This window comes from Cheilinus undulatus, linkage group 22, assembly GCF_018320785.1.
Source record: "Cheilinus undulatus linkage group 22, ASM1832078v1, whole genome shotgun sequence".
Classification (NCBI taxonomy): domain Eukaryota; kingdom Metazoa; phylum Chordata; class Actinopteri; order Labriformes; family Labridae; genus Cheilinus; species Cheilinus undulatus.
The window spans coordinates 36,010,823-36,038,041 of record NC_054886.1 but is presented as its reverse complement, the minus strand read 5'-3'; the positions used below and the strand labels follow the sequence as shown (position 1 = coordinate 36,038,041).

Below are 27,219 nucleotides of genomic sequence, written 5' to 3'. Positions count from 1 at the left end.
CTTGCATTAAATTATAAAAGCTTGATTGTTGTTTTTATTTACCTTTTAAACAGCGTCCTGACTTTTTTGGACTTTTATTTTTCATTTGCATTAAATTATAAAAGCTTGATTGTTGTTTTTATTTACCTTTTAAACAGCGTCCTGACTTTTTTGGACTTTTATTTTTCACGGGTATTAAATTATAAAAGCTTGATTGTTGTTTTTCTTTACATTTTAAACAGCGTCCTGACTTTTTTGGGCTTTTATTTTTCACGGGTATTAAATTATAAAAGCTTGATTGTTGTTTTTATTTACCTTTTAAACAGCGTCCTGACTTTTTTGGACTTTTATTTTTCACGTGTATTAAATTATAAAAGCTTGATTGTTGTTTTTATTTACATTTTAAACAGCGTCCTGACTTTTTTGGACTTTTATTTTTCACGGGTATTAAATTATAAAAGCTTGATTGTTGTTTTTATTTACATTTTAAACAGCGTCCTGACTTTTTTGGACTTTTATTTTTCACGGGTATTAAATTATAAAAGCTTGATTGTTGTTTTTATTTACCTTTTAAACAGCGTCCTGACTTTTTTAGGCTTTTATTTTTCACTTGCATTAAATTATAAAAGCTTGATTGTTGTTTTTATTTACCTTTTAAACAGCGTCCTGACTTTTTTGGACTTTTATTTTTCACGGGTATTAAATTATAAAAGCTTGATTGTTGTTTTTATTTACCTTTTAAACAGCGTCCTGACTTTTTTGGACTTTTATTTTTCACGGGTATTAAATTATAAAAGCTTGATTGTTGTTTTTATTTACATTTTAAACAGCGTCCTGACTTTTTTGGACTTTTATTTTTCACGTGTATTAAATTATAAAAGCTTGATTGTTGTTTTTATTTACATTTTAAACAGCGTCCTGACTTTTTTGGACTTTTATTTTTCACGGGTATTAAATTATAAAAGCTTGATTGTTGTTTTTATTTACATTTTAAACAGCGTCCTGACTTTTTTGGACTTTTATTTTTCACGTGTATTAAATTATAAAAGCTTGATTGTTGTTTTTATTTACATTTTAAACAGCGTCCTGACTTTTTTGGACTTTTATTTTTCACGGGTATTAAATTATAAAAGCTTGATTGTTGTTTATTTGTGCATCCCCCTTATTCAAAGGTGGTCCAGCCAAGCTGTCATCCCTCTCCTGACCACCAGGGTTCGCCTCGCTCTCTTGTTCCGCTACAAACTCTGACCGGAAGTGGAGCCAGCGGAGGTCTCGTTGTTTCCGGTGATCTCGGGCTGTCGGCGGGACGGTGGAGCTTTAGCGTTAGCAGAGGAGCTAGCGTGTTTATTAGCGGCGTATCTTCAGGTAAATCTCTTTAAAACGCATCTTTACTGTTTATTCCTCACGTTCAGGACGGCAGACAGGGATTGATGCTGATATTTGACTCTCTAGAGCAGACAGGTACAGGGGGGTTAGCTCTGGATGCTAACTAGCCTGTTAGCCGCTGTTAGCTTCAGATAGCTCTGTTGTGTATAAATGCTAGCATTAGCATTAGCATTAGCTTCAGTTGAACTTAAATGTTTGTTTTCTCCCGGAAAAACAAACTTTTGTGAATATTTCTGAGTTTTAAAGTCAGACAGCGTTATTACCGGATAATATTATAAAAGCTAAAGCTAACGGCTCTGTTAGCAGATAATTATTAACCTCAGATGTTTTCAGCTTTCTTTAGCTTAACTTTAGCTTCATTTAGACTTTATTCATGAAAAATCCACAAACACAAGGATAAAACTGTAGATTTATTTATTCATGAAAAATCCACAAACACAAGGATAAAACTGTAGATTTATTTATTTATGAAAAATCCACAAACACAAGGATAAAACTGTAGATTTATTTATTCATGAAAAATCCACAAACACAAGGATAAAACTGTAGATTTATTTATTTATGAAAAATCCACAAACACAAGGATAAAACTGTAGATTTATTTATTTATGAAAAATCCACAAACACAAGGATAAAACTGTAGATTTATTTATTTATGAAAAATCCACAAACACAAGGATAAAACTGTAGATTTATTTATTCATGAAAAATCCACAAACACAAGGATAAAACTGTAGATTTATTTATTCATGAAAAATCCACAAACACAATGATAAAACTGTAGATTTATTTATTCATGAAAAATCCACAAACACAAGGATAAAACTGTAGATTTATTTATTTATGAAAAATCCACAAACACAATGATAAAACTGTAGATTTATTTATTTATGAAAAATCCACAAACACAAGGATAAAACTGTAGATTTATTTATTTATGAAAAATCCACAAACACAAGGATAAAACTGTAGATTTATTTATTCATGAAAAATCCACAAACACAATGATAAAACTGTAGATTTATTTATTCATGAAAAATCCACAAACACAAGGATAAAACTGTAGATTTATTTATTCATGAAAAATCCACAAACACAATGATAAAACTGTAGATTTATTTATTTATGAAAAATCCACAAACACAAGGATAAAACTGTAGATTTATTTATTTATGAAAAATCCACAAACACAAGGATAAAACTGTAGATTTATTTATTTATGAAAAATCCACAAACACAAGGATAAAACTGTAGATTTATTTATTTATGAAAAATCCACCAACACAAGGATAAAACTGTAGATTTATTTATTTATGAAAAATCCACAAACACAAGGATAAAACTGTAGATTTATTTATTTATGAAAAATCCACAAACACAAGGATAAAACTGTAGATTTATTTATTTATGAAAAATCCACAAACACAAGGATAAAACTGTAGATTTATTTATTCATGAAAAATCCACAAACACAAGGATAAAACTGTAGATTTATTTATTCATGAAAAATCCACAAACACAAGGATAAAACTGTAGATTTATTTATTCATGAAAAATCCACAAACACAATGATAAAACTGTAGATTTATTTATTCATGAAAAATCCACAAACACAAGGATAAAACTGTAGATTTATTTATTCATGAAAAATCCACAAACACAAGGATAAAACTGTAGATTTATTTATTTATGAAAAATCCACAAACACAAGGATAAAACTGTAGATTTATTTATTTATGGAAAATCCACAAACACAAGGATAAAACTGTAGATTTATTTATTCATGAAAATCCACAAACACAAGGATAAAACTGTAGATTTATTTATTTATGAAAAATCCACAAACACAAGGATAAAACTGTAGATTTATTTATTTATGGAAAATCCACAAACACAAGGATAAAACTGTAGATTTATTTATTCATGAAAAATCCACAAACACAAGGATAAAACTGTAGATTTATTTATTTATGAAAAATCCACAAACACAAGGATAAAACTGTAGATTTATTTATTTATGAAAAATCCACAAACACAAGGATAAAACTGTAGATTTATTTATGGAAAATCCACAAACACAAGGATAAAACTGTAGATTTATTTATTTATGAAAAATCCACAAACACAAGGATAAAACTGTAGATTTATTTAAAAAAGGACAACTTAGTTTAACAGTGGCTTTAATTTACAGTTAAATAATCTGATTTTAGTGCCTTTCTCACTAATAAATAGTTTATTTTAGGGACGATATTAGATTTTAGCGGTATCTACAGATTTATTTTAGATACAGATATTTAACCTGAGCTTTTATTTAGAAAACATTTTCAGTTTCCCGGTTATTTGGGTCTGATCGTTTAAAACATCAGGCTGGAATTTTGTAGGAAAAAATCCTTTCTAAAATCCAAACATTCCCATAAAAAGTGGGTTAAAATTATTTTGAATAATCCTCAAATCTTTCAGTGAAGCCTTAAAATAAAGCTTTACATTCTGATAAAAGAAAGTGAGCCTTCAGGATCTGGTTTATGCTCTTAAACCAGGTCTGTGTGACGTCAGGAGACCGGATTTATGACCACATATTAAGTCCACGGTCCGGGACACCCTGTGGATCTCTATCGAGTTCACACATCCCTGATTTAAACAGATACTTAAAAAGTCAAAATGATGGGTTAACAGGTCAAAATCTGAGATAAAAAGTCAAACTTAATTTTTTAAAAGGTCAAAACACAAAATCAGATGTTAGAATAATGCTTTTAGAAGGCAAATATATTAAACAGAAAGTCACAATCATGTTTTTAAGGCAAAAATATGACTTAAAATTGAAGATGGTGCATTCAATAGGTGAAAATATGATATAACGTTCAAAATATTGAATTCAAAAGTTAAAAATATAGGATAAAAATTCAAACTAGTCAATTGAAAATGTTGAAATTTGAAATAAAAGGGAGAATGATAAACTGACAAGCCAACATATGAGATAAAAAGTCAAACTTTTTTGTTCAAAAGGTCAAAACACAAGATCAGATGGTAAAATGATGCTTTTAAAAGGCAAATATATGATAAAGATAGTCACAATCCTGTTTTTAAGGCAAAAATATGACTTAAAATTGAAAATGGTGCATTTAATAGGTCAAAATATGAGATAACGTTTGAAATATTAAATCAAAAGGTCAAAATAATCAATTGAAAATGTCAAAATTTGAAATAAAAAGGAAAATAGTAAACTGACAAAGCCTAAATATGAGATAAAAAGTCAAAATATAAGTTGAAAAGGTCAAAATATGAAATAAAAGTCTAAATAATGCAATTTAAAATTGAAAATATGAAATGAAAACATTTGTCTTTGTATGTTATTATTTGAACTCTTTATTTTTCCACATTTTGATGACTAAAGGAGATTTGATATCAAGGTTAAGTTGACATTTTTATGCAGGATTAAATCTGCACACCTCATATTTAAGGGCCGTTATAATAAGAAGAGGATCTGGTCTTGCGGGCCAGATTTGGCCCCCGGGCCTTGGGTTTAGCACCCCTGATCTAAACCCTCTGTTGTGTGTTTGGCTCCTCCTTTCTGGGGCGGATATGAACGCTTGATGCCTGCATGGGCGGGGCCAGGAAAGCGGGGTCACAGGGGTCAGATAGTTTGACCTTTTGATGACTGAAATGTAAATAAATTTAAACCGTGCTGTACCACACTGAGTGGACCGCTCAGTGGATCCGGCCTTATTCAGTCCTGGGTCTTAGAAAACCCAGAACCAGATCTTTATGCCCCGTGTTTCAATCTCCGTCCCTGACCAGTGATCCAGTCCATCACCGGTGATGGTTAACGCTGAAAGGTTTTTTCTCGTCTTTGTTTTTAGTCCAATGGGAGACAGCGATGACGAATTCGACAGGAGGAGGCGGGACAAGTTCAGGAGGGAGAGGAGTGACATGGAGCGGTCGAGAGAGAGAGAGGAGAGGAGGAGGGACGACTGGCCCGACAGGTTTGAAGACCCCTATAACAGGATTTCTCTGTTTATGTTCTGATCCAGAGTGGTGGTCTGTGGATCAGCTCAGTGTGGACAGGAAGTGGTCTGGGATCTGATCCCACTGGTCTGGTAAAGCTCCCTCTGTGGTGTGATCTGAGCTGCCTACAGAAACAGTGATTCATTCATGTCACTCTGGAACCCATTTCACCGTTTCTGCTGCTGATTCTTTTTTTTTTTTTACTCTTTTTTGCTACTTTAAATTTTCCAACTTCTTTGCTTCTTTAACCCGTTTTTTAAAATATCTTCTACCAATTTTAACCCATTCTTTAAAACACTTTTCCCCTTTTTGACCAATTTTATGCCACTTTTAACCCCTTTTTCCATCGTTTCACCCATTTTTGCCCCCTGTAACTCATCTTTTTTGTCACTTCTCACCCATTCTTGCACTTTTTATCAATTTTTGCAGCTTTGAGCCCATTTTCACCTCTTCTTTTTGCCACTTTTCAACCATTAATGCTGCTTTTTGCCATGAAATGTGATTTCCCTCCCTATTTTTGCCACTCTTTGCAGCTTTGTGTCCATTTTTCCACCTCTGACTCATTGTTTCTGTCATCTCTCACCCATTTTTGCCACTTATATCCTGCTTTTTGCTCCTCCCTTGCCATTTTTTGCTGCTTTTCGCCCATTCAGACTGCCTTTTGCCATTAAATGTGATTTTTCCCCCGATTTTATGACCACTTTAAATCCATTTTGTCCTATACATGCAGCCCTTTTGCCTCTTTAAACCCATTTTTGCTGCTTGTTTACCATTTGAATTTGGATAAGTTTCTGCCTTTATCGCCAGTTCTTATTTCTCCTTTATTTTAGGAAATTTTAAGCCCTTTGCAGCTTTTATGCCCAATTCAGCCACTGACTGTGGTTTAAATCCACTTTTGCCCCTTTTTTCCCTTATTTTCAACCTTGTTGCTGCTTTGAACCCATTTTAGCAGTCTGCTTTGACACTTGCGTTTGACTTTTGTTTGGTGTCTGTTCAGGGACTGGGAGCGTGGCAGAGAGAGGAGGCGGGACTACGACCGCGGCCGCAGAGAGAGATTTTCCCCCCCACGACACATCAGCCCACAGCACAAACGCATGAGGAGAGACTGGTGAGTTTGTTTTATCCACCGGTGTGTCTCATCAGGGCGCTCCTCTCATACTAACGTTTCAAATGTTCCAGGGACGACCACCGGGGGGAGCCGTTCCGCTATGACCTGCCATACGGAGGAGGCGGGGGTCCGTTTCCAGGAGCGGGGCCTCAGGGGTGGCACCCTGACCTCCCCCACCTCCACCCGCACCCCGGAGGTCACCCGCTGCAGGGCAGGTGAGCCAATCAGTGAGTGTGTGTGTGTTGAACGGCGCTCTGAACTCAGACTGGCGTGTGATTGTCTCTGTGTGTGTGCGTGCTGAACGGCGCTCTGAACTCAGATGTGTGATTGTCTCGATGTTTGACAGGTTAGGGATGGTGGACCCAGACCTCCCTCCTCCTGGTCCCCCCGTCATGAGGAGCTTTAAGGTGAGCTTGCTGTGCGTCTTTAGGACGACAGGTGATGTTATGGCGACCTCTGACCTCTGCGTCTGTCTGCAGGAGTTTCTGCTGAGCATGGAGGACAGCGTGGATGAGACAGAGTCCGTCAAACGTTACAACCAGTACAAACTGGACTTCAGGCGGCAGCAGCTGCAGGACTTCTTCCTCCAACACAAAGACCAGGAGTGGTTCCGCTCCAAGTACCACCCTGACGACATCGCCGCCAAGAAGGCGGAGTCTCTGGCTGCACTTAAGACCCGCCTGGGGGTCTTTCTCTTCCTGCTAGACAACAGCTGGCTGGACAACATGTCGCTAGACATGGAGCACGCCCCCGCCATCATCAAACTGCTGGACGCAGGTACAGAGAGAGAAGGAACCACGGCTAGTTTAGCCACATGTTGACCTGAGTGTGTCGCTGCTGAGGAACGCCATGGCAGAGTTTTCTACCGTCTTCTGTCTGGTTTGGTTCCTGGTGTTAAATATGAGCGTCCTGAACAGAGATAGTCTCCTCCCTGATTAAAACCAGCAGACAGAGAGAGAGAGAGGACTGGTGGCTCTGGTCCTGAACAGAGATAGTCTCCTCCCTGATTAAAACCAGCAGACCATTTATGCTGCCTCTTGCCATGAAGTGTGACCCCCCCCCATTTTTTGCCACTTCTAGCCCCTTTTTGCTGCTTTAAGCCCAGTTTCACCACTCCATTTTTTGCTACTCTTTGCCCATTAGACCGTCTTTTGCCACTAAATTTGACTTTTCTTCCATTTTTGCCTCTCTTTGCTGCTTTTTCCTAATTTTTCTACCTTTTTGCTGCTTTTTCCCCTGTTTTAGTCACTTTCACTAATTTTTTTTGCCATTTTCTTGACGCTTTTTTACCATTTTTGCCACCTTTAATCTATTTTTATTGCCACTCTAACCCTTTTTTGCCACTTTGACCATTTAGACTGTGGCTCTTGCAAAGGTATTTTTCAACAGTTTGCCTCTTTGCTTGAGTAAACTGCCTTAAGCTCAGTCCCATGTCGAAGTCTTGCCCTACCTCTGGTTTCCCATGCCTCCTGGCTCCTTGTAGAGGAGTTTAGTGGTTCGGTGCTGGGATCAGACAATCAGGCTCCTGATTCACCATTGGTGGTCCTCCACAGTTTAAATAACAGCCCTAAACGTGGCATAGAGGGGTTAGAGGTGCATGATGGGATGATCTTAGGCTGCGTTCACTCTGCTGGCTTTAACATTAGAGCATTTTGGTTCCTCGTCTGTGCTCTGTATCTCACAGCAGTTTTTCAGACTTCTCTTCTTGTTGGTCTGAGCTGTTGGAGCCGTCTGGCTCACTGTTGTTTCCTGTAGCTTGGTGTTTTGAGTCTTTGTTGTGTTTGAGGCTCAACCTCTCTCCTCTCTGCAGCGGTGATAAAGATGGAGGGAGGGACAGACCTGGACCTGCAGGTCCTGGAGGTTCCGTCGGCCCCTGCGGCGCCCAGCGGGGAGGTGAAGAGTCAGCAGGGAGAGTCCAGCGGAGGAAGCGTGAGCGCACCGGCAGTCTCAGAGTCGACGGCGGGTCAGACGGACGAGGCGAAGGGTGAAGAAACAGGAGAGACGAAAGACTCTGAGAAGGTCAGGACGATTTTATGAACATGATTTCTCCTCTTGTTTCTAAGACGGATGATAAATGTAGAAACCAGAGAATGTTCTAGTGACAACGCTGGACACCCGAAGAGTTCAGAAGCTCTGAGATCAAACTCCTCTGATGTTCTCCGTCTCAGGAACGTGAAGAAGAAGCCAAGCAGAACGGAGACAAGGAGAAAGAGGAGGAAGGAGAGGAGGAGGAGAAGAAGGAGGAGGAAGAAGAGGAGGAAGAGGAGGAGAAGACCACAAAGAAAGTGAGTTTCTCCTCTTTCATTGGTCTAAATGCTGACATTCTGGTGTTAACCACGCCCACTTCCTCTCAGGGCAGGAAAAGGAAACGCAGCGTGTCGGCAGACAGCGGCGAGGGCAGCGCCTCCGACTCAGACTCCTCCCACTCTGACGCAGAGAAGGACGACGAAGAAGAGAAGGAGGAAGAGGAGGAGGACGGGGAGAACGGTAAGAACAGCGAGCGTCATTTCATCAGAGAGAAACGGCGAGGAGACGTTGTCACGCTTTTGTGTTTGTGCGTCAGAGCGGCGGAAGAGAAAGGAGCAAGGGAAGGAGAGAGAGAAGGAGGCTCCAGCCAGGCCCCGCCCCCTCCACCTGACCACGTCGTTGTTCATCAGGAGCATCCCCCCGGAGGTGTCGAAGGAGGAGATCACTGCGGTAAGAGCAGACACACCTGGACTCTGACACACCTGGACTCTGACACGGGTTTGTTCTAACGCCATGGGTCTGTTCAGTTGTGTCGCAGGTACCCCGGCTTCCTGCGGGTGGCGCTGTCTGACCCTCAGCCAGAGAGGAGGTGAGAACTTTTACAGTACAGCCCCTTTAGACCAGGGCTTCTCAACTGGTGTGGCAAGGCAAACTAGTTTTCTTTGGGGGTCAGAGTGTGGGTGTCAGGGTGTGGGTCAGAGTGTGGGTGTCAGGTTGTGTGTGTCAGGGTCTGGGGGTCAGGGTGTGGGTCAGAGTGTGGGTGTCAGGTTGTGTGTGTCAGGTTGTGTGGGTCAGGGTGTGGGGGTCAGGGTGTGTGGGTCAGAGTGTGGGTGTCAGGTTGTGTGGGTCAGGGTCTGGGGGTCAGGGTGTGGGTCAGAGTGTGGGTGTCAGGTTGTGTGTGTCAGGTTGTGTGTGTCAGGTTGTGTGTGTCAGGTTGTGTGGGTCAGGTTGTGTGGGTCAGGGTGTGGGGGTCAGGGTGTGGGGGTCAGGTTGTGTGGGTCAGGGTCTGGGGGTCAGGGTGTGGGGGTCAGGTTGTGTGTGTCAGGTTGTGTGTGTCAGGTTGTGTGGGTCAGGTTGTGTGGGTCAGCGTGTGGGAGTCAGAGTGTGGGGGTCAGAGTGTGGCCCCTCCCCAGGTGGGACTTATTGATGATGTCAGTGTCTGAGTGTTGGGTCAGTAGCATTGTTGCTAGCATCCTGGCTAACAGTTAGCTCATTTGGCTAGCTATTATTGAGTTGAAATTCATGTTGCAATGATTAATTCATGCTTCTTTTAACCAAATTAACCGTTTTTCTCCATTCTGCCACTGATTTTGACAACTTAAACCATTTTTGCTGCTTATATGCAATGTTGCAGCTTTTTTAAATACTTTTGACCCATTTTTGCAACATTTTTTTGCCAGTTTTTGCCTACTTTTGCTGTAATTTGGACATTTTTTGCCACTTTTTTCATCACTTTTAACCCCTTTTTTCCCCCATTTAGCAACTTTAACCCTTTGGGTGACTTTTCTGCCACTTGTAACCGATTTTACCGCTATTTTGACACTATTTTGACACTTTCAACCCATTTTTTCCACCATTCTGCCAATTTCCGCTCGCTTTGCCTTTGTTTGGCCACTTGTTTGCCCATTATTTAAATCCCCTTTAAACCCATTTTACCACCTTTTTACAACATTTAACCCTTTTTGCTCACTTGTAACCCATTGTTTGGTTCATTATGTCAATTCTTACCCAGTTTTGACTTTGTCTTGCCACTTTTTCCCAATTTTGCCATGTTTTTTTCATCACTTTTAACCTCTTTTTCCCCCATTTAGCAACTTTAACCCTTCGGGACACTTTTCTGCCACTTGTAACCTATTTTGCCATCTTATTGACACGTTCAACCCATTTTTTTCCACCCTTTTTGCCAATTTTTGTTGACTTTGCCTTGTTTGGCCACTTTTTGCCAATTTTGCCCCTTTTTTTTAATCCCCTTTAAACCCATTTTACCACCTTTTTACAACATTTAACCCATTTTTGGCCACTTGTAACCCATTTTTTTGGTTCCTTATGTCAATTCTTACCCATTTTTGACGTTGTCTTGCCACTTTTTTCCAACTTTGCCATGTTTTTTCATCACTTTCAACCACTTTTTCCACCTTTCAGACATCTCTTGTCCACTTTTGTCACCCACAGTTGGCTGGGTCCCAGGAACCTCTCCCTTATGGGCCACCTTGTCTGTTATATTAGTCTATTTTGTATTGATATAAATATGGTGTGAAAATATCAGCTCAGACTTATTCTGTTGGTGTTTCAGGTTCTTCAGGCGCTGCTGGGTGACCTTTGACCGCAGTGTGAACATAAAGGAGACGTGCTGGAACCTGCAGAACATCAGGGTATCAAACTCGGTTCCTCAGATTCAAACTGAGACATTCTTTTAAATGAAGAAATAAATAAATCTCCTGTGGTGTCTCTCTGACAGCTCAGGGACTGCGAGCTCGCCCCGGTGGTCAACAGAGATCTGTGTCGGCGCGTTCGGGCCGTTAACGGTCTGACTCACCACAAACCGGTGGTCAGGAACGACATCAGACTATCGGCCCGACTCATCCACAGTCTGGACCAGAAGGGGGCGCTGTGGGCCGGAGAGGTACGCTGAGCTCCCGTCATGGCTGTAGTCATGGTGAAAATAAAGGTAGTGACCATGCGTCTGTGTTGGACCTGCAGATGGAGACCAACCCGGTCCTGAAGAACATCACGGACTACTTGATCGAGGAGGTGAGCGCCGAGGAGGAGGAGCTGACGGGAGCCTCGGGGACCGCAGACGAGGGGGCGGACGGAAAAGACCCCGCCTCCTCTGAGGTGACGGTGGAGACAGACGATAAGCTGCTGGAGGTGGGCGGAGCTCTGCTTGAGTGTGCTGGTTCCTGTCTGTGTGGTAATTGACTAAGGTGTGTGGTTTTCTGTGCAGGTCCTGGACCGGCTGCTGCTCTACCTGCGTCTGGTCCACTCTGTAGATTATTATAACTTCTGTGAGTACCCTGCCGAGGACGAGATGCCTCATCGCTGCGGCCTGATCCACGTACGAGGACCCCTACCTGTGGGCAAGATCACTGCAGCTGAAGGTACGGAGGCGGGTTCTCTTTTAAAGCTGGGGGACATTTACAACAGGGGTGTCAAACTCAAGGCCCGGGGGCCAAATCCAGCCCGTGGTACAGTTAAAACTGGCCCTCAAGTATCCTATTCTTATTATAACTGGCCCTAAAATATGAGGCCTGCAGATTTAAACTTAACCTTGATGATATCACATGTCCTTAAGTCATATTAGACTTTTATTTCACATTTTCACCATTTAAAATGTTTTATTTTCACTTTTTAATCTCATATTTTGATCTTTTCAGTTTATAATTTTGACTAATAATCTCATATTTGAAACTTTTCATTTATAATTTTCACTTTTTGTCTCATATTTTAAACTTTCCATTTATAATTTTCACTTTTTGTCTCAAATTTTGACCTTTTCATCTATAATTTTGACTATTAATCTCATATTTTAAACTTTCCATTTATAATTTTCACTTTTTGCCTCATTTTTTGACCTTTTCATTTATTATTTTTACTTTTTGTCTCATATTTTAAACTTTCCATTTATAATTTTCACTTTTTGTCTCATATTTTAAACTCCCCATTTATAATTTTCACTTTTTGTCTCATATTTTGAACTTTCCATTTATAATTTTCACTTTTTGTCTCATATTTTGAACTTTCCATTTATAATTTTCACTTTTTGTCTCATATTTTAAACTCTCCATTTATAATTTTCACTTTTTGTCTCATATTTTGACCTTTTCAATTTATATTTTGACTTTTAATATCATATTTTAAACTTTCTCTATTTTATTTTCACTTTTTGTCTCAAATTTTTCCCTTTTGACTTTAAATCTCACATTTTAAACTATCAATTTATTATTTTCACTTTTTGTCTCATATTTTGACCTTTTCATTTATTATTTTCACTTTTTGTCTTATATTTTGACCTTTTCAAGCTATAGTTTTGACTATTAGTCTCATATTTTAAACTTTCAATTTACAATTTCACTTTTTGTCTCAAATTTTTACCTCTTCAACTTATAATTTTGACTTTTATTATCATATTTAAAGTTCTGAATTTATTCTTTGCACTTTTATCTTATATTTTGACCTTTTCAATTTATATTTTGACTTTAAATCTCATATTTTACACTTTGAATTTATAATTTTCACTTTTTGTCTCATATTTTGAACTTTTTAATTTATAATTTTGACTTTTATTATCATATTTAAAGTTTTGAATTTATTTATTTTTTTAGTTTTGTCTCATATTTTGATCTTTTAGGTGCACCATTTTCAATATTAGGTCATACTATTGCCTTATAACATGATTGTGACTTTCTTTTTTATATATTTGCCTTTTAAAATCATTATTTTAACATCTAACTTTGTGTTTTGACATTTTGAACTCATAAGTTTGACTTTTTCTCTCATATTTTGCGCCTTTATAAAAACATTTTGACTTTTTAAATCCCAGAATCCTTCATCATCATTGCTAACTTTTTCCCTGTAAAGTATTAGTGGTGAAAATGAGGTTGACGGGTAAATGTGGACCCTGTTAGGCCCTCAGGTCAGTGAGTTTGACCCCCCTGTTTAATGACAGGGGCGGACACATGGAGCGGAGAGGTGATGTCATGTACATGCCAGGCCAGCAGATGGCGGTGTGGCTTTATGAATAAACATGGATGCTGATGAAGAGCTGTTTTTAATAAAAACAGTCTCAGTCATGACGTCAGGCTGTTTGCTCACATAGTCGTATAAAAGCCTGCAGTTATTTTTGTAGTAAGCTGCTCTGAATACCAGACTTAACACTGACGTGCTGCTGTGCTGTGATTGGACAGTGAGCGAACATCAGAGGATGTGTGAGGAGCGCCTGGCTCCGCTGCTCTCCCTCTCAGAGACTCTGAGCGACGAAGACGCCGCCAGGCTGGGAAAGAAGGAGCCGGAGCAGGAGGTGAGAGAGACGCTGGTCTTTTAATCGTGGCTCTGATTTAAACTCTGGATCTAAACCTGCGTCCTCTCTCTGCAGGTGGAGAAGTTCCTGTCGGCCAACACTCAGGAGCTCAGTAAAGACAAGTGGCTCTGTCCTCTGAGCGGGAAGAAGTTCAAGGTGAGTCCTGGTATCAGGATCAGGAATGATGCATGCTGGGTTTAACTGTAGGAGAGGAACAAACCCAGAAACAGCTGCTCCACCTCTGACAGCTGGACAGGTGAATACCTGAGGGGGGAAATCAGGTGCTGGTGTGATGTCGTTCTAGTTCTCTAGGTCAGGGGTTCTCAACCTTTTCAGGCCGCGACCCCCAAAATACCAGAGACCAGGGACCCCCAAAATACCAGAGACCAGGGACCCCCAAAATAAAGGTGTCAGAGACCAGGGACCCCCAAAATAAAGGTGCCAGAGACCAGGGACCCCCAAAATGGAGGTACCAGAGACCAGGGACCCCCAAAATAAAGGTGTCAGAGACCAGGGACCCAAAATAAAGGTGTCAGAGACCAGGGACCCCCAAAATAAAGGTGCCAGAGACCAGGGACCCCCAAAATAAAGGTGTCAGAGACCAGGGACCCCCAAAATAGAGGTACCAGAGACCAGGGACCCCCAAAATAAAGGTGTCAGAGACCAGGGACCCAAAATAAAGGTGTCAGAGACCAGGGACCCCCAAAATACCAGAGACCAGGGACCCCCAAAATAAAGGTGTCAGATACTGTCAAAAATTGGCTTATGAAATTGTGAAAGTGGCAAATAGTGGTTAATGGTGGCTAAAATGTGTCAACAGAGCCAACAATAGACAGAGAGTGGCAAGATTTGGTTTAGAAGTGACAAAACCATGCAGAAAAAATTGATGGAAAGGGTTTAAACCGACCAAAAATGGGTTTTAAGTTGTGAAAATGGGTAAAAATTGACAAAATGGGTGAAAAGTGATAAAAAATGGGTAAAAGTTAGAAAATTGGTGTTAAAAAGTGACAAAAATGGGTTAAAAATTGATAAAGTAGTTTGGATAGAGTGATTAAAAATGGTATAAATTTTAAAATTGTGCGAAGAAGTAAATTTGTTAAAATGTATGAAATGGTGTGAAAAGTGATAGAAACTGGTTAAAATGTATAAAATTGGTGTGAAAAGTGATAAAAACGGGTTAAAATGTATAAAATTGGTGTGAAAAGTGATAAAAACGGGTTAAAATGTATAAAATTGGTGTGAAAAGTGATGAAAATGGGTTAAAATGGATAAAATTGGTGTGAAAAGTGATTAAAAAGGGTTTAAATGTATAAAATTGGTGTGAAAAGTGATAAAAAAGGGTTAAAATGGATAAAATTGGTGTGAAAAGTGATTAAAAAGGGTTTAAATGTATAAAATTGGTGTGAAAAGTGATAAAAACGGGTTAAAATGTATAAAATTGGTGTGAAAAGTGATAAAAACGGGCTAAAATTAGGCAAAGTTGGTGTAAAGTGGCAACAGTTTCATTCAAAAATGTTCTTAGTTTTTAAGGAATCTGGAGACCCCCTCTCAGTGTCTCGCGACCCCCAATGGGATCCCGACCCCAGGGTCGAGAACCCCTGCTCTAGTTAACCAGTGATATGGTTTCTCTTTTATCATGAGGCTTCACGCCGTAGGAAAGTTTGTTAAAACTTTCATACCTACCTGTCCGTGTGTGTTTTTACAAAGTGGTTGCCATGGTAACACTCTCCATCGCTCCCCCAGGCCCCGGAGTTCGTCCGCAAACACATCCTGAACAAACACGGCGAGAAGGTGGCTGCCGTCAGACAGGAAGTGACCTTCTTCAACAACTACCTGCTGGACGCCAAGAGGCCCGCTCTACCCGAGAACAAGCCCCTCCCACCACCAGCACAAGGTGGCTGACATGTCTGCAGCTGAAAAGCCTCATGGGAAATGTAGGAGAGCGGTGAAAACTGACCTGGTCTTTCTGTTTCAGCTGCTCCTCAGAGTCTGCCTGGATTTCCCGGTCAGTCGCCACAGCAGCAAAGCCTTCTGGGATATCCACCTGGAGTCAGACCGCCGATGCCTGGCTTCCCCGGTAAAACATTTACACATTAAAGCTCCAACATGACCACAGGACAGACCGACCCTCAAACATGGACTCAGTGAGAAGCTCCTCCAAACCTTTGTTTGTGTTTTGCAGGCGTAGGACCGCCCTACCTCCCCAACCAGTTCGGGGCGGGGCGGGGCAACTTTGACAACTTCAGAGGTCCCATGGGAGGAGGAGGGTTTCCAGGGAAACAGAGGAACAGGTAGAGAGAGTGGAGTCATGGTGGAGTATGATTTATAAACGTGTAGTGATTGGATGTAACTCTCTCTCCCTCTCTTTGTGCAGGGGCGTGCGAGGGGACCCCCGCTCCATCATCGAGTACAGAGACCTGGACGCCCCCGACGACCTCGACTTCTTTTAAACCCAGACCGTGAAACCACAGGATGTTTTTTTAGACCTTTTTTATTCCTACATGTCCCATGATTCCTTTGATTGCCCCCATGTTTGTTTTTGTCTTTTTTTGTTGTTTTTTTAGCGTTAGGTGTTTGTGTCCGCCAGCAGGACCAACGTTTCTGTCATTAGTACAAATGATCTGAATCAAATTTCCAATAAAGACACAGACACTGAAGACCAGCGCTGTGGTGGTGACGGATTATTTACAGCAGAAGTGTGAGGTGGCCTCCCCTGGGGGGCGCCGCAGAGCTTCAGGGGAGGCGTGGAACCATAAACCAGAAAGAAAAGTGATTTTCTTTGCTAACCTCTGCTGGTCATGGAGCAAAATGAATAGACTAATAGTTATTTTAAGGCAGTGATACTCAACGTGTGATTATTAGTGGCTCTATGATGTCTTCATTTTAGATATTATTCTCCCAGAAAACCTTAAAAAAGGGAAACTTTTATTCCCCTGTATACCATTTTTTGATCATTTTCATCCATTTAAGCATCCTTTTGTCATCAAATACCACTTTTTTCTTACTTTTTGACCATTTTTGCCCTTTTTCACTGTGTTTTTAGACATTTTTCATCCATTTAATCATCATTTTTTCACTAAATAACACTTTTTTACTACCTTTTGCCCATTTTTGCCATTCTTGACTGCTTTTTTTACTCATTTTTTTACCTTGTTTTTGCCACTCTCCACCTCTTACACTGTGGCTCTCTCAGAGGTATTTTTCAACAGTTTGACTCTTTGGTTGAGGAACGCTGCTTTAAGGATTATCAGAGCAGAATAATCAGGTAGTATTGGTAATAAATTCATGACTGAAACCAAATAGCTGATTACCTGGTAAAGACAGATGTTTAAAAACAGTTGCAGACCAAAATATCAAAGATGTTAAAAATATTTAAAATTAGACATAAATGTTTGAAAATATGTTGTTTTTTTAAATGTGAATCTTTATGTGGGTGGGAGTCCACCAAATGAATAATTTTCTCTCAGGGGAGGCTCACTCTCACACGCTTTGAACACCCCTGATTTACAGGAATTAGAAGCTACCGTCCTGTCCTGTCCTTCTACCCGTTTATGAACAGACTCAGAGTCAGAGTGAAGTATGGTTGCAGCTGTTTGTTAAAGGTATCTGTATTTTAACTACCTCATAGGTGCTTCTTGAGATGACCTCCAGCTGAGAAAGCTTTCCCACACTGGTCACAGCTAAATAGTTTTTCCCCAGTGTGGGGGCAGCCTTGTCAAACGAAGGCCTTTCTCATCCGTATGGTTTCTCTCTGGTGTGGGTCTGCCTGTGAAGGTCCTTGTGATTTAAACATCATGAACTTTGAGCGCATGCTGGTTAGTTAAGACTTTCCCACAGTACTGGCAAGAAAAGGTTAATTATGAGGTCATTACTCAGCTGACAGAAAATGCTCCTCACATCTGTACGTTCTCCTCCGTTATGGGTCTGTTCCTGAATCCTACCTTCTAATCAGGTTTCTCTCCAGAGTAAAAATGCTGATGAGTTTGCAGCTGGGAACTGTGAGCAAATGTTTTCTTCAGGAGTCACACTGGTATGGTTTCCCTTTAGTGTGAACGAGCTGATGGAGTTTAGGTAAAGATTCATTCTGTCTTTTGTTTATACTGTACTGTAACAATTTCTTTTAGTTAGACAGGAGCATTTGTTAACCTGCTTTACATGTTTCAGCTACTTCCTGTAGCTTTCCTCAGAGGTGTCACGAGGAAGGCTGAAACATGTAAAGCAGTTAAACAAACGCTCCTGTCTGACTAAAAGAAACTGTTACAGTACTGATGGAGTTTACAAGAACTGAACAGTTTCTCTCTGGTGTGACTGCGTAGTTGGATTCTTAGAGCACCATTTATGGTCACAGCTGTGTGGTTTCTTCCCTGTGTGGATCTGAGGATGGATTCTTAAAGAAAACTTTCAGTTAATATTTTCCCACATTGACCAAAGCTGTGATGTTTTTCTCAGGTGTGAATCTGTCCATGGGCCTCTAATTGTCTTTTTTAAACAAAGGTTTTTCCACACCATCACAGCCGTACGGTTTCTCTACAGTGTGAACCTGGCGATGGGCCTCGAGCTGTCCTTTTTGAACTAAAGTATTTTCACACTGATAATAGCCGTATGGTTTCTCTCAGTGAGCTTCTAAATTTCCTTTTTGAACAATCGTCTCCCACACTGATCCCAGCTGTACGGTTTCTCTCAGTGAGCTTCTAAGTTTCCTTTTTGAACAATCGTCTTCCCACACTGATCCCAGCTGTACGGTTTCTCTCCAGTGTAAATCCGATGATGGATCCTTAGATGGTCTTGTGGACTGAATCTCTTCCCACACTGATCCCAGCTGAATGGTTTCTCTCTAGTATGAACTCTTCTATGCCTCCTTAATGCTGATGAAGAAGGGAACTCTTCCATACTATGCCGACAGCAATGACTCTTTCTAGGCGTGTTTTTCTTTATCTAGAACAACAAGAAGCAGGAAGAATAATAAAAAGAAAATGAGTCGTCATGAGGTTGCATTCCTGTGGAGTAGAAACTACCAGAATTTTGAATTTCAATCCAGTAGGAGCTCAAACAAAATTATACCGATACCACTGCAACCAAAAGGACCTTCTGGACCCCCAAACTGGTGAATTTTGTTAATATTTATAAATACAACCGATACAAAACACTGATCACTGAAAAATAAAAGCATTCACGGATCAGGAGAAAGAAGAACTTTCATCCAGGACCTCCTGGATGAGCCGTCCATACGCTCATAGAGTCATGGTAGGCCAGCCACCTTTGGGAAGGTCCCTCACTGTTCACAGTTTTCCCCATTTGTGGGTAATGTCTATGTAACCCTTTCCAGACTGATAGATGTAATCATGGTAACTAAAAACAGATGCTGTTAAAGAGTAAACATTATGAACCTGGCTTGATCTGAAGTAAAGAGAGTAAATAAAGTCCAACCTGGTGTGGAGGAGTCATCCTTCTTCTCAGACAGCTGCGCTGAAGTCAGACCAATGTCTGGTCTCAACACTGAGCTGAGGACAGAGACAAACAAACACATTTCTAAACAAATTCCCTTAAATTCATGTGAAAATTTCTCAGAAAATTTTCCAAACAAATTCCCCAGAAGTTTTCATAAATATTTCCAAACAAATTTTTAAACGAATTCCCTTAATTTCATGTGAAAATGTCAAAGAAAATTTCCAAACTAGTTCACAAAAGTTTTCATAAATATTTCCAAATTTCCAAATTCCTGAAAATTTAAGGCAGATTCTCCATCTTCATTTCCAGTAATTTTCTCCATGGACATTCATACTGGTGTTTATGTCGGGTTTAGTTGTTTGTGAGCCTTGCCGGTCAAGATTAGCCAGATCTGATGAGTATGACAGATCTGAGAGGTCTTTTATTTTGAAGGTCCTCTTCTATAGGTGAGGGGGGCTTGGCTGTTACTTCAGGAGAAAGGTCTCACAGGCTGGATGAGCCATGTGACCCCCTGAAATACAACATGAATGTTAATCCTTCAGGTGTCAGTCCTCTGTGTGTTTTGTGCCCCTGCTGGAGAAAATGACATTCTGTTTAGTTTGTCAGAATAAAACTGACTAAATAGATGTGTTCTCCACAGAGAACACATCGCTAGCACAACCTGAAGGATGAAGGCAAAAAGAAGAAGAGGAGAGGAGAGCCAGTCTGAACCACAGTTAGATTATGAGTTAGAATATCACAGAACATTCTGGTAAGCTCAGTTATTCTTCAGCCCTCAGGTCAGCCCCCCTGCACCTACGCAGGTATAATTCCAGATAATCCAATCAGAGCTGTCCGTGTCTGTGCTGCTGACTCAGGAGGACCGCCACATTCCCTGCTAATCCCTCCTCCTCCTCACTCTTCATCCTCTCCTCCTATCCTCAGAGCTGACATACAATCATGCTGCAGGGAGTTTCTGTTTCAGTATCTGGGAAGATAGTCTGTCCCAAAGTCTGTGGCTGATTTAACCCCACATCAATGCAGCAAACTTTATTCTTGACGTCAGGCGTCCGTACCAGAGAGGGAGAAATTAGTAAAGGTCTGGGGGCAACCAGCTCTGTACCGCTCTGAACTTCCCAACAGCAGGAAAACATGTGACAGTATTCCAGAATCCCAGCAGTGAGGATAAGAAGGTAGACACTGAAGTAACTCTGAACTCTGAACTCTGCTAGGCTAGGTTAGGTTAGGTTAGGTTAGGTTAGGTTAGGTAGTTTAGTTTAGTTTAGTTTAAGTTAGGTTAGGTTAGTTTAGTTTAGTTTAGTTTAGTTTAGTTTAGTTTAGTTTAGTTTAGTTTAGTTTAGTTTAGGTTAGGTTAGGTTAGGTTAGGTTAGGTAGTTTAGTTTAGTTTAGTTTAAGTTAGTTTAGTTTAGTTTAGTTTAGTTTAGTTTAGTTTAGTTTAGGTTAGGTTAGGTTAGGTAGTTTAGTTTAGTTTAGTTTAGTTTAAGTTAGGTTAGTTTAGTTTAGTTTAGTTTAGTTTAGTTTAGTTTAGTTTAGTTTAGGTTAGGTTAGGTTAGGTTAGGATAGGTTAGTTAGGTTAAGTTAGGCTAGGTTAGGTTAGGTTAGGTTAGGTTAGGTAGTTTAGTTTAGTTTAGTTTAGTTTAGTTTAGTTTAGTTTAGTTTAGGTTAGGTTAGGTTAGGTTAGGTTAGGTTAGGTTAGGTAAGGTTAGGTTAGGTTAGGATAGGTTAGTTAGGTTAAGTTAGGCTAGGTTAGGTTAGGTAGGTTAGTTTAGTTTAGTTTAGGTGAAATTAGGTTAGGTAGGTTAGGTTAGTTTAGTTTAGGTTAGGTTTGGTTAGGTTAGATAGGTTAGTTTAGGTTAGGTTAGGTTAGGTTAGGATAGGTTAGTTAGGTTAAGTTAGGCTAGGTTAGGTTAGGTTAGGTTAGGTTAGGTAGTTTAGTTTAGTTTAGTTTAGTTTAGTTTAGTTTAGTTTAGTTTAGTTTAAGTTAGGTTAGTTTAGTTTAGTTTAGTTTAAGTTAGGTTAGTTTAGTTTAGTTTAGTTTAGTTTAGTTTAGGTTAGGTTAGGTTAGGTTAGGTTAGGTTAGGTTAGTTAGGTTAAGTTAGGCTAGGTTAGGTTAGGTAGGTTAGTTTAGTTTAGTTTAGGTGAAATTAGGTTAGGTAGGTTAGGTTAGTTTAGTTTAGGTTAGGTTTGGTTAGGTTAGATAGGTTAGTTAAGGTAAGGTTAGGTTAGGTTAGCTTAGGTTAGGATAGGTTAGTTAGGTTAAATTAGGCTAGGTTAGGTTAGGTTAGGTAGGTTAGGTTAGGTAGTTTAGTTTAGTTTAGGTAAGGTTAGGTTAGGTTAGGTTATGTAGTTTAGTTTAGTTTAGTTTAGTTTAGGTTAGGTTAGGTAGTTTAGTTTAGTTTAGGTTAGGTTAGGTTAGGTAGTTTAGTTTAGGTTAGGTTAGGTTAGGTTAGGTTAGGTTAGGTAGTTTAGTTTAGTTTAGGTTAGGTTAGGTTAGGTTAGGTTAGGTAGTTTAGTTTAGTTTAGTTTAGTTTAGGTTAGGTTAGGTTAGGTTAGGTAGTTTAGTTTAGTTTAGGTTAGGTTAGGTTAGGTTAGGTTAGGTAGTTTAGTTTAGTTTAGTTTAGTTTAGTTTAGGTTAGGTTAGGTTAGGTTAGGTTAGGTAGTTTAGTTTAGTTTAGGTTAGGTTAGGTTAGGTTAGGTAGTTTAGTTTAGTTTAGTTTAGTTTAGGTTAGGTTAGGTTAGGTTAGGTAGTTTAGTTTAGTTTAGTTTAGTTTAGTTTAGTTTGGGTTGGGTTGGGTTAGGTTAGGTTAGGTTAGGTAGTTTAGTTTAGTTTAGTTTAGTTTAGTTTAGTTTAGTTTAGTTTAGTTTAGTTTAGTTAAGGTTAAGGTTAGGTTAGGTTAGGTTAGGTTAGGTAGGTTAGTTTAGTTTAGTTTAGGTGAAATTAGGTTAGGTAGGTTAGTTTAGTTTAGTTTAGGTTAGGTTTGGTTAGGTTAGATAGGTTAGTTAAGGTAAGGTTAGGTTAGGTTAGCTTAGGTTAGGATAGGTTAGTTAGGTTAAGTTAGGCTAGGTTAGGTTAGGTTAGGTAGGTTAGGTTAGGTTAGGTTAGGTAGGTTAGGTTAGGTTATGTAGTTTAGTTTAGTTTAGTTTAGTTTAGTTTAGTTTAGTTTAGTTTAGTTTAGTTTAGTTTAGTTTAGGTTAGGTTAGGTAGTTTAGTTTAGTTTAGGTTAGGTTAGGTTAGGTAGTTTAGTTTAGGTTAGGTTAGGTTAGGTTAGGTTAGGTAGTTTAGTTTAGTTTAGTTTAGGTTAGGTTAGGTTAGGTTAGGTTAGGTAATTTAGTTTAGTTTAGTTTAGTTTAGTTTAGTTTAGTTTAGTTTAGTTTAGTTTGGGTTGGGTTGGGTTGGGTTAGGTTAGGTTAGGTTAGGTTAGGTTAGGTAGTTTAGTTTAGTTTAGTTTAGTTTAGTTTAGTTTAGTTTAGTTTAGTTAAGGTTAGGTTAGGTTAGGTAGTTTAGTTTAGGTTAGGTTAGGTTAGGTTAGGTTAGGTTAGGTTAGGTAAGGTTAGGTTAGCTTAGGTTAGCTTAGGTTAGGATAGGTTAGTTAGATTAAGTGGGGTTAGGGAGGTTAGTTTAGGTTAGGTTAGGTTAGGTTAGTTTAGGTTAGGTTAGGTTAGGATAGGTTAGTTAGATTAAGTTAGGTTAGGTTAAATTAGGTTAGGTAGGTTAGTTTAGGTTAGGTTAGGTTAAGTGAGCTTATTTTATGTTTTGTTATGTTATGTTAGGTTAGGTAGGTTAGGTTAGGATAGGTTAGTTAGATTAAGTTAGGTTAGGTTAGGTTAAGTTAGGTTAGGTAGGTTAGTTTAGGTTAGGTAGGTTAGGTTAGGTTAGGTAGTTTAGTTTAGTTTAGGTTAGGTTAGGTTAGGTTAGGTTAGGTTAGGATAGGTTAGTTAGATTAAGTTAGGTTAGGTAGGTTAGTTTAGGTTAGGTTAGGTTAAGTGAGCTTATGTTATGTTTTGTTATGTTATGTTAGGTTAGGTTAGTTTAGGTTATGTTATGTTACGTCATGTTAGGTTAAGTGAGGTTATGTTAAGTTAGGTTAGATTAGGTTAGGTTATGTTAGGTTAGGTTAGGTTAGGTTAGGTTAGGTTAGGTTAGGTTAGGATAGGTTAGTTAGATTAAGTTAGGTTAGGTAGGTTAGTTTAGGTTAGGTTAGGTTAAGTGAGCTTATGTTATGTTTTGTTATGTTATGTTAGGTTAGGTTAGGTTAGTTTAGGTTATGTTATGTTACGTCATGTTAGGTTAAGTTAGGTTATGTTAAGTTAGGTTAGATTAGGTTAGGTTATGTTAGGTGTGTTGTTGATGACTGTTGTCAGCCTGTTTCTGCAGGTTTGTTGATGATGACTGGTGTCAGCCTGTTTCTACAGGTGTGTTGATGACTGTTGTCAGCCTGTTTCTACAGGTGTGTTGATGACTGTTGTCAGCCTGTTTCTACAGGTGTGTTGATGACTGTTGTCAGCTTGTTTCTACAGGTGTGTTGTTGATGACTGGTGTCAGCCTGTTTCTACAGGTGTGTTGATGACTGTTGTCAGCTTGTTTCTACAGGTGTGTTGTTGATGACTGTTGTCAGCTTGTTTCTACAGGTGTGTTGATGACTGTTGTCAGCTTGTTTCTACAGGTGTGTTGATGACTGTTGTCAGCCTGTTTCTACAGGTGTGTTGATGACTGGTGTCAGCCTGTTTCTACAGGTGTGTTGATGACTGTTGTCAGCCTGTTTCTACAGGTGTGTTGTTGATGACTGTTGTCAGCTTGTTTCTACAGGTGTATTGTTGATGACTGTTGTCAGCCTGTTTCTACAGGTGTGTTGATGACTGGTGTCAGCCTGTTTCTACAGGTGTGTTGATGACTGTTGTCAGCCTGTTTCTACAGGTGTGTTGTTGATGACTGTTGTCAGCTTGTTTCTACAGGTGTGTTGATGACTGTTGTCAGCCTGTTTCTACAGGTGTGTTGTTGATGACTGTTGTCAGCTTGTTTCTACAGGTGTGTTGTTGATGACTGTTGTCAGCTTGTTTCTACAGGTGTGTTGATGACTGTTGTCAGCCTGTTTCTACAGGTGTGTTGTTGATGACTGTTGTCAGCTTGTTTCTACAGGTGTGTTGTTGATGACTGTTGTCAGCTTGTTTCTACAGGTGTGTTGATGACTGTTGTCAGCCTGTTTCTACAGGTGTGTTGATGACTGTTGTCAGCTTGTTTCTACAGGTGTGTTGATGACTGTTGTCAGCTTGTTTCTACAGGTGTGTTGATGACTGTTGTCAGCCTGTTTCTACAGGTGTGTTGATGACTGTTGTCAGCCTGTTTCTACAGGTGTGTTGATGACTGTTGTCAGCCTGTTTCTACAGGTTTGTTGATGATGACTGGTGTCAGCGTGTTTCTACAGGTGTGTTGATGACTGTTGTCAGCCTGTTTCTACAGGTGTGTTGATGACTGTTGTCAGCCTGTTTCTACAGGTGTGTTGATGACTGTTGTCAGCTTGTTTCTACAGGTGTGTTGTTGATGACTGGTGTCAGCCTGTTTCTACAGGTGTGTTGATGACTGTTGTCAGCCTGTTTCTACAGGTGTGTTGATGACTGTTGTCAGCTTGTTTCTACAGGTGTGTTGTTGATGACTGTTGTCAGCTTGTTTCTACAGGTGTGTTGATGACTGTTGTCAGCTTGTTTCTACAGGTGTGTTGATGACTGTTGTCAGCCTGTTTCTACAGGTGTGTTGATGACTGGTGTCAGCCTGTTTCTACAGGTGTGTTGATGACTGTTGTCAGCCTGTTTCTACAGGTGTGTTGTTGATGACTGTTGTCAGCTTGTTTCTACAGGTGTGTTGTTGATGACTGTTGTCAGCCTGTTTCTACAGGTGTGTTGTTGATGACTGTTGTCAGCTTGTTTCTACAGGTGTGTTGTTGATGACTGTTGTCAGCTTGTTTCTACAGGTGTGTTGATGACTGTTGTCAGCCTGTTTCTACAGGTGTGTTGTTGATGACTGTTGTCAGCTTGTTTCTACAGGTGTGTTGTTGATGACTGTTGTCAGCTTGTTTCTACAGGTGTGATGATGACTGTTGTCAGCCTGTTTCTACAGGTGTGTTGTTGATGACTGTTGTCAGCTTGTTTCTACAGGTGTGTTGATGACTGTTGTCAGCTTGTTTCTACAGGTGTGTTGATGACTGTTGTCAGCCTGTTTCTACAGGTGTGTTGATGACTGTTGTCAGCCTGTTTCTACAGGTGTGTTGATGACTGTTGTCAGCCTGTTTCTACAGGTTTGTTGATGATGACTGGTGTCAGCCTGTTTCTACAGGTGTGTTGATGACTGTTGTCAGCCTGTTTCTACAGGTGTGTTGATGACTGTTGTCAGCCTGTTTCTACAGGTGTGTTGATGACTGTTGTCAGCTTGTTTCTACAGGTGTGTTGTTGATGACTGGTGTCAGCCTGTTTCTACAGGTGTGTTGATGACTGTTGTCAGCCTGTTTCTACAGGTGTGTTGATGACTGTTGTCAGCTTGTTTCTACAGGTGTGTTGTTGATGACTGTTGTCAGCTTGTTTCTACAGGTGTGTTGATGACTGTTGTCAGCTTGTTTCTACAGGTGTGTTGATGACTGTTGTCAGCTTGTTTCTACAGGTGTGTTGATGACTGGTGTCAGCCTGTTTCTACAGGTGTGTTGATGACTGTTGTCAGCCTGTTTCTACAGGTGTGTTGATGACTGTTGTCAGCCTGTTTCTACAGGTGTGTTGATGACTGGTGTCAGCCTGTTTCTACAGGTGTGTTGATGACTGTTGTCAGCCTGTTTCTACAGGTGTGTTGTTGATGACTGTTGTCAGCTTGTTTCTACAGGTGTGTTGATGACTGTTGTCAGCCTGTTTCTACAGGTGTGTTGATGACTGGTGTCAGCCTGTTTCTACAGGTGTGTTGATGACTGTTGTCAGCCTGTTTCTACAGGTGTGTTGTTGATGACTGTTGTCAGCCTGTTTCTACAGGTGTGTTGATGACTGTTGTCAGCCTGTTTCTACAGGTGTGTTGTTGATGACTGTTGTCAGCTTGTTTCTACAGGTGTGTTGATGACTGTTGTCAGCCTGTTTCTACAGGTGTGTTGATGACTGTTGTCAGCTTGTTTCTACAGGTGTGTTGATGACTGTTGTCAGCCTGTTTCTACAGGTGTGTTGATGACTGTTGTCAGCCTGTTTCTACAGGTGTGTTGATGACTGTTGTCAGCCTGTTTCTACAGGTGTGTTGATGACTGGTGTCAGCCTGTTTCTACAGGTGTGTTGATGACTGTTGTCAGCCTGTTTCTACAGGTGTGTTGTTGATGACTGTTGTCAGCTTGTTTCTACAGGTGTATTGTTGATGACTGTTGTCAGCCTGTTTCTACAGGTGTGTTGATGACTGGTGTCAGCCTGTTTCTACAGGTGTGTTGATGACTGTTGTCAGCCTGTTTCTACAGGTGTGTTGTTGATGACTGTTGTCAGCTTGTTTCTACAGGTGTGTTGATGACTGTTGTCAGCCTGTTTCTACAGGTGTGTTGTTGATGACTGTTGTCAGCTTGTTTCTACAGGTGTGTTGTTGATGACTGTTGTCAGCTTGTTTCTACAGGTGTGTTGATGACTGTTGTCAGCCTGTTTCTACAGGTGTGTCTGTGATGACTGCTGTCAGCCTGTTTCTACAGGTGTGTTGATGACTGCTTGTCAGCCTGTTTCATCAGGGCGTGCAGAGGAGACTGGGTTCAGCCTGTTTCTACAGGTGTGTTTCCATCCAGTCCTCTTGTCAGCATGTTTCCAGACTTAACAAGGTGTGTTGATGACTGTTTGTGTACAGGCAGCCTGTTTCTACAGGTGTGTTGATGACTGTTGTCAGCCTGTTTCTACAGGTGTTGTTGATGACTGTTGTCAGCTTGTTTCTACAGGTGCTGTTGATGACTGTTGTCAGCCTGATTTCTACATTATGTGTTGATGACTGGGTTGTCAGTTCTCTGGTTTTTTCTACAGGTGCTGTTGATGACTGTTGTCA

General features: G+C 40.1%; 1 protein-coding gene across 1 annotated transcript; it reads left to right on the top strand.

Annotated features, from left to right (window-relative positions):
- The first annotated feature begins 1,209 nt into the window (after positions 1-1,209).
- On the top strand, positions 1,210-16,401 carry LOC121504489 (serrate RNA effector molecule homolog). The gene is made up of 21 exons (XM_041779295.1): positions 1,210-1,344; positions 5,223-5,345; positions 6,365-6,475; positions 6,547-6,690; positions 6,822-6,882; positions 6,955-7,252; positions 8,286-8,494; positions 8,644-8,760; positions 8,830-8,962; positions 9,039-9,172; positions 9,250-9,311; positions 11,016-11,094; positions 11,181-11,345; positions 11,423-11,590; positions 11,667-11,820; positions 13,627-13,739; positions 13,815-13,895; positions 15,483-15,633; positions 15,715-15,816; positions 15,922-16,030; positions 16,114-16,401. The coding sequence occupies exons 2-21, from the start codon at positions 5,227-5,229 to the stop codon at positions 16,187-16,189; spliced, it is 2,586 nt and encodes an 861-aa protein (XP_041635229.1). The 5' UTR covers positions 1,210-1,344; positions 5,223-5,226; the 3' UTR covers positions 16,190-16,401.
- The last annotated feature ends 10,818 nt before the right edge of the window (positions 16,402-27,219 follow it).